Source organism: Olea europaea, unplaced genomic scaffold, assembly GCF_002742605.1.
Source record: "Olea europaea var. sylvestris unplaced genomic scaffold, O_europaea_v1 scaffold8, whole genome shotgun sequence".
NCBI classification, from domain to species: domain Eukaryota; kingdom Viridiplantae; phylum Streptophyta; class Magnoliopsida; order Lamiales; family Oleaceae; genus Olea; species Olea europaea.
In genome coordinates, this window is record NW_019266434.1 from 26,171 (window position 1) to 38,332 (window position 12,162).

General features: G+C 37.0%; 2 protein-coding genes across 8 annotated transcripts; one reads left to right on the forward strand and one right to left on the reverse strand.

Annotated features, from left to right (window-relative positions):
* Positions 1–2,381: 2,381 nt before the first annotated feature.
* LOC111391530 (scarecrow-like protein 21) lies at positions 2,382–5,239 on the forward strand. 3 transcript variants are annotated; one of them, XM_023016762.1, is made up of 4 exons: positions 2,382–2,541; positions 2,689–2,767; positions 3,328–4,641; positions 4,723–5,239. In XM_023016762.1, exons 3-4 carry the CDS (start codon positions 3,437–3,439, stop codon positions 5,075–5,077), a joined length of 1,560 nt encoding a protein of 519 aa, XP_022872530.1. In that variant the 5' UTR covers positions 2,382–2,541; positions 2,689–2,767; positions 3,328–3,436; the 3' UTR covers positions 5,078–5,239. The 3 variants fall into 3 exon arrangements, with proteins under 3 accessions (XP_022872530.1, XP_022872528.1, XP_022872529.1); XM_023016760.1 differs by having other exon boundaries at positions 2,383–2,541; positions 3,328–5,239; XM_023016761.1 differs by lacking the exon at positions 2,689–2,767 and having other exon boundaries at positions 2,383–2,541; positions 3,328–5,239.
* A 361-nt stretch (positions 5,240–5,600) lies between these two features.
* On the reverse strand, positions 5,601–11,507 carry LOC111391535 (probable WRKY transcription factor 20). Of its 5 annotated transcripts, none has more exons than XM_023016771.1 (5): positions 11,470–11,507; positions 7,695–9,214; positions 7,445–7,613; positions 7,204–7,359; positions 5,601–6,098 (listed from the first exon to the last, which is right to left on the reverse strand). In XM_023016771.1, the coding sequence occupies exons 2-5, from the start codon at positions 8,998–9,000 to the stop codon at positions 5,846–5,848; spliced, it is 1,884 nt and encodes a 627-aa protein (XP_022872539.1). In that variant the 5' UTR covers positions 9,001–9,214; positions 11,470–11,507; the 3' UTR covers positions 5,601–5,845. The 5 variants fall into 5 exon arrangements, with proteins under 5 accessions (XP_022872539.1, XP_022872537.1, XP_022872538.1 ...); XM_023016769.1 differs by having other exon boundaries at positions 7,695–9,218; XM_023016770.1 differs by having other exon boundaries at positions 7,695–9,218; positions 11,465–11,499.
* Positions 11,508–12,162: the final 655 nt, after the last annotated feature.

Sequence of the window (12,162 nt, forward strand, 5' to 3'; positions counted from 1 at the left end):
TTAAGTTTAGATGAATTGAAGTTGGACGTCTTGGATAGGTTGCAAGTTCAAAAGCAAAGAATGGCTAAATTTTATAATAAAAAAGTCATAGCCAAATCGTTCAGCCTGGGTGAACTAGTTTGGAAGACAATGCTCCCTTTGGATACCAAGGATCCAAAGTACGGGAAATGGTCGCCCAACTGGGAAGGACCATACAAAATAAACAATGTATTGCCTAATGAAGCATACCACTTGGAAGATTTAGATGGCACCAAGCACGTAAGATTCATTAATAGCAAGTATTTGAAAAAATATGTTCCTTCTTTATGGGAATGCGAACAGATAAAAACATAACCGAACATTCTGGACGATCAAAAATAATAAAGACAGAGCGAAATACGTTCGAATAAAGTTCTTTACTATTAAACGTTCATTACAAGAATACAAAAGATACAAATGATGGACGTGCTACAAAGATCCCCAAATCAGATAGCCCAAAGAACGAAATCCAATTAAACGAATCAAGGTGGATGCCCAAATAAGGGGCCCAATAGTGCGGTAACGCCATCGCCCAAGTTTGCAAGTCGCTCAGAATCTGAACGAATAGAGTGGCATACGGTCGCCCAGAGTCTTGCCCCAAATCTTCAAGTCGCCCAAGGTATCAACAAACATAATGCATTATGATTATCAAGAAATGCAGTTATTGATGCAGTTGCTAAAGTAACCTTATCACGTTCCACGACTCAAAGGATTCAATCGAAAGCGGTTGAACGATGCAAGATAATGGCAGCAGTTAAAAGGACAGTTTCATGACAAAATGGTCACTACAAAGAAAGTGGGTAGTTATAGGGCGATCAAGCAGTTTTCTTAGAGCAGTTAATCACAAAGTGATTGCCTATGAAGTATAAAAGGGAGAAAGAACTTAGAAGCAAAGGACGGAATCCAAAACTCTCGAACAGAGAATATGTAATTTTCATTCCTTTAGTTTTTAGACTTAAACACTTCCTTTTCTGTAACTCGTGTGCTTACGCCCTTTGGAGGCACGTTATTTTCCGTTTCTAATTGTAAAGTTTATCGCCAATAAAAAGAACACCCCTTTTTGGGACTTTGTCTCAAGAGGTTTCGTCCCTTACACAATCGTCTGATCCTCTTTAATTGTTAGCGAATTAACACGCGTGAAACAGAAGTAAAACATTTGAGGATCATGAGACAATTTAATAGGATATTTCGACAATATTATCATTAAAATTTGAAACTAACTATGCAACTATGATAAAGAGTTGATGATCAAATTGTCACTCGTAATAATATATTAAGAACTAAGTATGAAACTTTTCGTCGCATATTTCATTATCTTTGACCCTTAATAATGAGATATAATATCACATAAGCTCTCACCAATTAAAATTTTATAATGTATAGATTTTTTTTGTTAAAAATGGTAACAAGTGACAAATTTGCTTGATTTCACAAATCGTCAAATCTTTTCTCAAATACATTTCATTTATTTAATTACTCTTTAAGAAACCTACGTACTTTAATAATTGGCATGGTTTGAAGTAGTGACAAAAAACCATCTCATTTCTTGGAATTGAAAGAGAGTCGACTCTACTCCTTTTAATAATTAGCATGCTACTTTAATCTCACGTTAGATGGACCATTGCACGATGATTAATCTAACCTTATTTCAGAAATGGTTTATAGTCCAACCCCAAACACAATTTAGTGATTTAACCACAAATCCCATTAAAGGGCATTTCAAATTTAATAATGCCCACAAAATCTTAGTGGCATTAATGTGTTTATTTCCAATTTGAAGGGCTCTTTCTTCCATTGAAATGTCATATCAGTCACTATATATTTAGCGATATTTCAATTGGGTCATTGAACTCTTACTTAGTTTCAAATTTCACAATTCTGTCACATTCCATCACCTACTATCACGAAATGACAAAATGTTTACTTGACCGTCATTCCATGTAATCTTTACGAGTCGCCATATAAACAAAATATTAAAATGGGGTTATGGCAACATTATTAAAGTTAAATGTTATAAGGCATGTTTATTTTTACACTTTTATGTCGTGCATGAAGTGATAAATTAATAAGTCATTTAACAATTACATGAAAGAATCTCTGCAGCATGTCTATCAATTAAGCAATTTTTATCAAGTTCGATATGTGAAAGACTTTATATTCCATCATTCTTTCTAAAGCGATGTAAAGCACAATCACAACTATCAATCTTGACTAAACTATTGGATCCTAATTTGGTTTGTGATCGATAAACAATACATTAGCCAATTTAAAGGGCTTTTTTTTTATTCATTTCTACTTCTATACACCTGCAAAATCTCAGTGGGGATTAATGTGTTTATCTCCAATTTAAAGGGCTCTTTTTTATTCATTCTTTTTATAATAAAATTTCGGCTGGTATGTTCTCTTTCTCTTTGGCAGAGTGGTCTGTGTCCCTATCCCTTCCTTCTCTCTCTTTCTCTGTGTAAGCAGTGCCTTTCGAGTTCAGTAACAATACTGATAGATTGAGGATTCTTCAAACTTAAGGTTGGTCTGACAACTTACTGAAATGATATTCTCTTATGAAATTCATGTATCTTCTAAATCCCATCTGCTATATGATAAGAAAAATCTATGATTTTTTTTTTTTTTTCACTATGCTTCTGTTTCTATCCATTTTTTTTTCTTTTTTAGGTTTAATCGGAGCTCTTGAGTTAAAGTTCATAATTGCTATGAGCTTAACGGAAATGGGTCGGTCTTAGATCTTTAAAAGGTGGGGGATTATGTACTCTACTCAATATTGAGAAATTTGAGACATTATGATTTATGGGTTTCATTTAGGATTCTTTTACTAATTTAAGTAATTTTACAGAAAATAAGTTGTAATTAGATTTATTTTGGGTTAATCCAAGAGTTAGTGTACAAATCCATGTTCTACTGCTTCGTCAATTGTCTCGTACATTTGGGGATCATTTTTTTTGTTCGGGGAATAATCTTATGATCCTGTTATTTTGATTAAGAGAAGTTCAGTAGATTTCTCGTAGTAGAAATTTTTTTGTTTAACTTGTATGATATTTATGATTTAGAGAATTGATAATAGTTTTGTTTGTTTTAACAGCAGATTTAGGAAATTCTGTACTTTATAATGTGAAACTGTGATTGCGATATGAGTTAGCAGTTTCGGGATGCGTATTAAGCTTTGTATTTGCTGTTAAATTAATAAATGAAAGAGAGTTCAATTTTTTTTGCTGTTTTTCCTTTTTCAAAAATTCCAAAAATTTTTTTTTTTTTTTTTCCCCTTTTAGAAGTTTTCTTATTTTCTTGGTACTGCAGATTCTCAAGAAAAATTGAAGACCCCCTTCATGAAAGCATCCGCGGGTATCTAGACATGTTAGAAGCCAATCAGAAAGCATAGTGAGAAAAAGCCGACATTTTCAATTCAATGCAAGCATCACGAAGTCAAAACAGATCGAGGATGTCCAACACCTTGCAATATCAGCCCGTACAAAAGTTGGGGGCATGTTTTCCGCCGTTTCAACATTTTGGCGAAGACTTAAGCTACAATAACCGTAGCAATGTTGGAAACAGTTGCTCGATTCAGATCTCTAATGACCAATATTGCACGCTAGAGTCATCCCCAATGAGTGTTAATTACACTGTCTATAACTCGCCATCTAATGTCATTTTCTCACCTGGCAGGAGTCCTGTGTCCCAGAAAGATTCTCAGTCGTGCCCAACCGAGCCATGTCTATCTCCGGATACTAACTATGGCTCCTCTATAAGTGAATCTTGCATAACTGAGGATGCGAATGACTTCAGGCACAAACTAAAAGAACTCGAGACTGTAATGTTGGGACCTGATCTTGACATCCTCGCAATTTACAATAATAGCTTACCAAGCAATATTATATCGACACCAGATATAGACAATTGGAGACAAATGATGGAGGCCATTCCCAGAGGGGACTTGAAGAAGGTACTAATTGCTTGTGCAAAAGCAGTGTCGAATAATGATTTGTTGATGGCACAATGGCTAATATCCGAGTTGCGTCAACTAGTGTCTGTTTCTGGTGAACCGATACAGCGTTTGGGAGCTTACATGTTGGAGGGGCTTGTTGCTAGGCTGGCTTCTTCGGGGAGTTCCATTTATAAATCTCTAAGATGCAAAGAACCTGCGAGTTTTGAGCTACTATCTTATATGCAGATTCTCTATGAGGCCTGCCCGTACTTCAAGTTTGGATATATGTCTGCAAATGGTGCCATTGCCGAAGCTATGAAGGATGAAAGTAAAGTGCACATAATTGATTTCCAGATTGGACAAGGAAGCCAATGGATATCTCTAATCCAAGCTTTTGCAGCTCGTCCTGGAGGGCCACCTCAAATTCGGATTACTGGTATCGATGATTCCTCATCAGCTTATGCACGTGGAGGAGGACCGAATATTGTGGGACGGAAGCTATCTAAGCTCGCTAAAACTTTCAAAGTGCCTTTCGAATTCCATTTTGCAAACATGTCCGGATGTGATGCTCAGCTTGAAAATCTTGGAATTCAACCTGGTGAGGCATTGGCTGTTAATTTTGCGTTCATGTTGCATCACATGCCGGATGAAAGTGTCAGTACCGAAAATCATCGAGACATGCTATTGAGGTTGGTCAAAAGCCTAAATCCCAAAGTTGTGACATTAGTTGAACAGGAATCCAATACAAATACTGCTGCATTTTTTCCTAGGTTCCTAGAAGCATTGGACTATTATACGGCCATGTTTGAATCAATTGATGCAACTCTCCCCAGGGAACGCAAGGAGCGAATCAACGTCGAGCAACATTGTTTAGCAAGGGATGTCGTTAACATTATAGCATGTGAGGGAATGGAGAGAGTGGAACGGCATGAGCTTCTTGGGAAATGGAAGTCGCGGTTCAAAATGGCTGGTTTTAGTCCGTACCCCTTGAGTTCTTTGGTAAATGCTACAATCAAGACGTTGCTCAAAAACTACTGCACTAAATATAGGCTTGTAGAAAGAGATGGAGCTCTATATCTTGGTTGGTTGAATAGAGATTTGGTTGCTTCTTGTGCGTGGAAGTAAAATTCGTGCAGTGATCATCCATGGAATGAGGTTACAAGCAAAATCAGATTTGTATTTTCTGTTTTCCCCTTGTTTACTGGAATACAAGTGTACAAGATGTAGAGCCTATGTTGAAGAAAGCTCAATGTTTGAACAAAATGCAGTGCTCTACCTTTGATGTAATTTGTAACTTGGGTCTTTTTTCTTTTAAAAAAGAAAAAAATAATAAAAATAAATAAATAATAAAATAAAATAATATTCTATCAGCACTTGGTTCATCAAAGAGGTTTAGCAGAAGAAAAATCGAATAACGAACAAGTATTTTTCCACATTAATTTGGAGTCAATTGCATTAATTCTTCTGTGCCAACCTGAATGAAGTAGCCTAGCCGTTTTTTGGTTCATAATTGTTCTAATTAAAATATAAATGGCACACATCTTCTACTTTTGATCCAGATCAAGCCTTGGAATTAGCTCATTATCTCCTATTCAAACGACGTGATACTTGGAAGTTATTAAAGCCTTTTGGAAAATGAAATAACAGATAGAAGCCAACTATGGACGTTCCGTTACTTGTTTTTCACTAGAATAATTTTTACAACAATCGTAAGTTTCCATTCTCTGACCAATAAAGTTTTAAACCAATGTTTAGGTACAATCATTCCTCTCATAACAGGGCAGGAAAATCTCAACCACCCCACTGGAAGATAATAAGAAAATATTTAAAACAAGAAAAAAAATAGTAGATTCATTCTGTTGCAGCTAATCTAACCCCCTGCTGCCGAAAATATTATGAGTTTGCACTAATATGAACAACCATGTCTAAGCCAACAGGTTTATTTTCTCCGAGTGTTAATCTGGATTCACCATTTAAAGACAAAGTAGTGTCGCTTCCAGCAGTATTTTTGCAGACGGTCTTAGATGGAGGCGTACCATGGTCGTGCTGTCCTTCATATGTTGTAATAACCATCTTTTGATCATGAGAAGCTCTTTCCACATGTTTCTTAACTGGACAACCAGTATGTGTGCACCTATAGTAACTCCTTCATAACATAAAGAGTGGGGATTAGAGCAACAAGGGTAGTTATGTTGAAGTAGATTATACCAAAGTAAAATAACTATAGGATTTCCTGCCCTGGTGGAATGGTTGTGTATATTGGGCAATCAATATTAGCAGTAGAAAAATGAACCACAACTGAGTTGATCACGAATAGGAAGATTCACAACATTATCATTAGAACTATAATATGCCAAGTTCTCAAAGATCTTCAAAGTAACATAATATGCCATATGGGATTGAATGACCATATTGTTGTTTGGAAAAAATCCTCTTTCTTAAAATAAATTTATTAAAGTCCATGATGTAACATACGAAAAATCTAAGCAACTACTTTTGAGGGTAAAAATGAATAAAACTGTCCCAAACACTCATTTTTCCAACTCACTAGAACTATTTGCAACTTGCAAGCATTGGATTTAATATAAGGCAAGTTATGATACCTTATTGACATTTGAATATTGCCATTTACAAACTTAAAGAAGCACAGTGATAATTTTATGCCAAGTAGCTAGCAAACTTTGAGGTCTGAGAATAAGTAAAATCCATTATAAACTTTCCTAATTTCATAATGAAGTTTAGAGATACTAAACTGTAGTGCAAACCATTCCATGCTTCGAACAGGAAAAGGAGAAACAAAATAAATATGGACAATCCTACTGGCTGAGACCTATTTACCTTCCTCTGGAATCATCATTCATCACTTGGCTTGGGTGTAAGGATTGTCAGGACTAAAAAGAAGAGCCCAAATTGAGAAGCATCATATATTATGTAAGCGGTGACAGATGTAGGTTGTCAGTAGAATTCAAAAGGTAGTTCAAATGAATGTATAAAAATCTTGAGTGATGACATATAAAATGAGTACGTTGGCTTCAAGATGTAAACTTCTTATTTCATAATAAAATTGTAGTTTAATATATTACTCATCACAAAAATGATTTTGAGTCTTTTGAAAGCAGCCTCTCTAATGTCAGCTTGTTGCACCATAATATCATCTTGGTGATGTTATAGAAGGCAGGCATTAACAAGCTAATAGAATAAGTACCATGTAGCAAACAATAGTCATTCTGCATTATTGAAAATTATATTACCTTGGGTTTGGATTGCCTTTAATAAATTTCTGCCCATATTTTCGCCAGCGGTAGCCGTCATTCACTACATCAATCTCACTAATAGTGTGAACAACATGCCTGGATTCGCAATTGGGTTTATTCAGATTATCATCAATACCAGAAATCTCTCTCTTCCTGCAAAGGCATTAGTCCAATGACAAAAATGTTACCCCATAAGGTTACTAATTAAAAAACATGGAAAGCATCAGGTTGAACATACTGTCGTTTCGAGTCTCGACAGCTATCATTTTCATCACAGATTTTAGTGCTTGACCGTGAAACTGTGCACGCCTCCCCATCACCAGTTGCTGCCACAGGCAATCGCTGTGAGGTCTCCGTTGGTTCCATATGTTGAGATGCATCGCCAGGTGCAAATGGCTCAGCAACACCTGAGAGGTCAGTAAATAAGTCAATATTAGTTTCAAATGTCAAAATAGTCAAAGCTGAAATTTAGGAAGTATCAAATTTACCTTCTGAGGCTGGTCTTCGCACTAGATGACCAGTGGCCACACAGGGACTGTGTTGTGGTTTAGGATGTTCATGATTCCCAAGGAAATTAACGTCTTTTAGATTACCATCATGTGATCTCTCCACTTGCTTTTTCGCAAGGCAATTAGGGTAAGTACACTTGTAGTAACTTCGAACAAATTCGTTTCCTTTTACAATCTTTTGCCCATATTTTCTCCAGTTGTAGCCATCATCTACTGCTTTTTCTGGTACTTTTGAGGGATTGCTTTCTGGATCAGATTGCGATCCTTGAATTACAGGGTCAGGGTTCCTTCTCTGCAGCAATTTATCTGCTTTCTCAGGTCTTGTAGAGAATGAAAAATGCTGTTGATCAGAATGTGATGCAGGCCCCCCAAGTTCCGAACATGGTATTTGTGGAAAATTATCTGCGACCATTTCGCTTTTTATAGAAACAGATTTTTCTTCATTGCTAATCGACCCATGGTATCCAGCACTCAAGCATTGTTTAGACTGTAGATTATTGGATTCTTGTTTTGGTATAACAGACACTTTATCAGAGACACTAGAGAGAATGCTTCCTTGATCAGATTGTGAACCACAGGCTACAATGTCAAGGTTTCGCCTTGGCAGCAGTTTCGCGGGAGCTTTCTCTGGTATAGTAGAATAATTTGATTTCTGCTGGCGATATTGTGATGCAGGTATGTCAGATATGAAACTTGGTACTGGTAACACAACATCTGAAGCCTTCTCCTTTTTGACAGTAACAATTCTTTCTTCCCTCAATTCTGACTTTTGCAGTACATCATCAGGGCTCTGTCTCGGCTGCAAATCATCAAGTGTTTTGGGGATTATAGGTATTCCATAGGGAATACTTTTTTGTCCTGATTGTAACTTATGAACTACAGTGTCAGGGTTCCGCCTTGGCTGCAATTTCTGCATAGCTTTATCTGATCTTGTAAAATAAATGTCTTGGTCAAGATCATATTGGTTCTCTGGATTTGAACATTTTATTTCCACCACAATATCAGAAGTGCTCTCCCTTTTAATAAACAGAGCTCTCTCCGCTTCGCATAATTCTGATTCATCACATCCAGCATCAGTATTTTGTCTCTGCAGCAAATCATTTGATTCTTGTTTGGGTGTTACATATGATTGAGATGTCGGGTTACTATTTTCTGGATTCTGCTTCAGCAAGATATCACCTGGTTCTTTCTCACGCATTGGGCAGAGAGAGTTTTCTATTTGACTAGATTGTAACAATTGAATGCCAGTAGGTTGGTTTTGTCTCTGCTGCACGTCGCTAGACATTTTCTCTCAAATTGGGGATGGGGGTGCACCCTTCTCTTGATAAGACTGCTGTATCTGACTTCAACTTAGTGTTCAGTCTCTTCTGCAGTTTGTCTGACACTCATGAAGCACTCCAGATATATAGCAATCTTTCAAATTGAACTCTACTTCATGAAATCCATTGTCAGGATCCTGTTTCTACTGCAATTTTGGAATAAACACCATCGAACAATGTCTTCCTTGTGTACCGAGAGAGACAGTAAAAAGGAAAAAAATACTGTCAATACATCCGTAAAAAATGATCTCCATGCTTCAAAATGATAGTCAAAAGGAAAACAATGAAGCCAAAACGCATGTCAACATGAATTAATCCACAATATTACTGGTCATTGAATCTACTTAATCCTAAGAGAAACAGGAGGTGAGGATTGATCTCCAAAGCTAACAAACTACTGGACATTGCAATAATTCTATTTTTTTATGACCGTGATTGTTCGGACCGGCTTACGCACACCTCGACCAATCCCCTGAGGCCCTAAAGTTTACACTCAGGTACTCACCTCAGTAGCTCTGAGGGGACTTGAAATATTGCAATAATTCTAATGATAGGAGATATTCAATAGTCAGGTAATTACGTGAAAACAAGCAAAAAATTATTGAATTTTTTTTCATGGAAAATGGGGAAAATTGTCTATCATTAAACCAACATCGGAAAAGTAGGGATGGCAATGGGGCCAGGCTGGGTGACCTAGTCCGAACTGGATCAGTATTTCCTGCTTAACCAGGTCAGCGGGGCAAGACAGGGCAAGAAAATTTTCCCTGGGCCGGGGAGAAGGATCATGGTCCCCACCCCGTTTAACTTTTATTTTATAAAAAAATTACCCAACACAGAAACAAAGAGGATTAAATCAGTAAGTCACCAAGGAACGTATTGAGGAAACCAATTTTCAAATTTGTCAAAACCTAAGCAGACTCTCACATTGCACCTAATCTGTAATCTCACTCTCAGAATCTCGCAAACACAATCAGCTCAGACGACCACCACTCTCCTCTCTTTTCCAGCCCATCTCTCTCATATTTATTTATAAAATGTTTTTAGATCAACAAGCTCCCCATAAGAACTAGCTCTTTCTTTTTCTGTCTGAAATTCAGCACTATTTGTCTTGCAAAAAGTGTGGTCCGTCCAGTGTGTTTATAAGGGATTGTTTCAATTGTTTTGTGAGCTTAATCAAGTTTATGTTTAATGCCCAGTTGCTATTTTCAGTTTTCTTGCGTACCTAGTTGTTCCCAGATTGTGCTTTATTCATACTTAGAGTAATTCTTGATAGTAAGTTTCTTTCAGGTACAAAGATATAACTTCTTGCAGTTAGTGTATGTGTTATGAATTAAAATCATATTTAAAACAAAATAAAATATAAACACGGTGCCAAATGGGGAATGGAGGACCTCAACCCAGTCCAGCCCAGCCCTGTCCCTACCTAAGCAGGGATGGGGAAGAGAAATCCCCTGGCAGGCTAGGGGACGTGGAGGGCATCCCTGGCCCTGCTCTTCCTCATTACCATTCCTGTCGGAAGTACAAAAATCAAAAGAAGCACTATAAACGCCTTGGCAGAATATTCACATTTTAAGTAGATATAGACAATATATGAATGCATAGCCTGTCTAAGGCTAGAAAGGAGAGAGGGGGGTGGGGGGGTGAAATGAAATAGTAAGGGAAGAGAAAACGTCACCGCAACAGAAGTACTGATAAAGCGTATAACTAGCTGGTTATATTTTATATAACAAGGAGGAAACTGAAGTAACAAAGGGTTAACAATTATGCTCTAGAGAGATGAACTGCAAATTAATTAAGAGACCAAGAAGTGACAGCATTTTAATTCAATGTAATCCAATAATGTCAGAAACTAAACCCAATTACTACTCTGCAAAAAATTTAGATCATATTCTATACTATTATGTATATGGAAGGCATAAAAACTTAAAAGTTATCAACATTCATAGAGGTTGTACAAGCCATAGTGCATAAAAATTGGATTTTTCTCAGTGATGTCTTCTAGAATGAGATCAAGTGAATAAGAGAGAAGTAGAACAATTACGAAGGCAGAGCTTCTAGTGTGACCATCAATGTAAATAAACACTAACGGGAAAAGGTGGTAAGCTAATTTCCATTTTCAATAGAAATCATTTGATTCTTGTTTGGGTGTTACATATGATTGAGATGTCGGGTTACTATTTTCTGGATTCTGCTTCAGCAAGATATCACCTGGTTCTTTCTCACGCATTGGGCAGAGAGAGTTTTCTATTTGACTAGATTGTAACAATTGAATGCCAGTAGGTTGGTTTTGTCTCTGCTGCACGTCGCTAGACATTTCATAAACCCTAGCCATAGCTGGTTCACCTTTCAATTCCAAACAGCAGGAGAAATAACCAGAAAATCATAAACCCAACTGAAAACAGAAAAACCCTGAACAGAGAAATCAATTACCTTACCTTTTTCCAATTCTGGACAATTTTAGAATAATCAGAGGTTGTAACAATTGAATGCCAGTAGGTTGGTTTTGTCTCTGCTGCACGTCGCTAGACATTTTCTCTCAAATTGGGGATGGGGGTGCACCCTTCTCTTGATAAGACTGCTGTATCTGACTTCAACTTAGTGTTCAGTCTCTTCTGCAGTTTGTCTGGCACTCATGAAGCACTCCAGATATATAGCAATCTTTGAACTCTACTTCATGAAATCCATTGTCAGGATCCTGTTTCTACTGCAATTTTGGAATAAACACCATCGAACAATGTCTTCCTTGTGTACCGAGAGAGACAGTAAAAAGGAAAAAAATACTGTCAATACATCCGTAAAAAATGATCTCCATGCTTCAAAATGATAGTCAAAAGGAAAACAATGAAGCCAAAACGCATGTCAACATGAATTAATCCACAATATTACTGGTCATTGAATCTACTTAATCCTAAGAGAAACAGGAGGTGAGGATTGATCTCCAAAGCTAACAAACTACTGGACATTGCAATAATTCTATTTTTTTATGACCGTGATTGTTCGGACCGGCTTACGCACACCTCGACCAATCCCCTGAGGCCCTAAAGTTTACACTCAGGTACTCACATCAGTAGCTCTGAGGGGACTTGAAATATTGCAATAATTCTAATGATAGGAGATATTCAATAGTC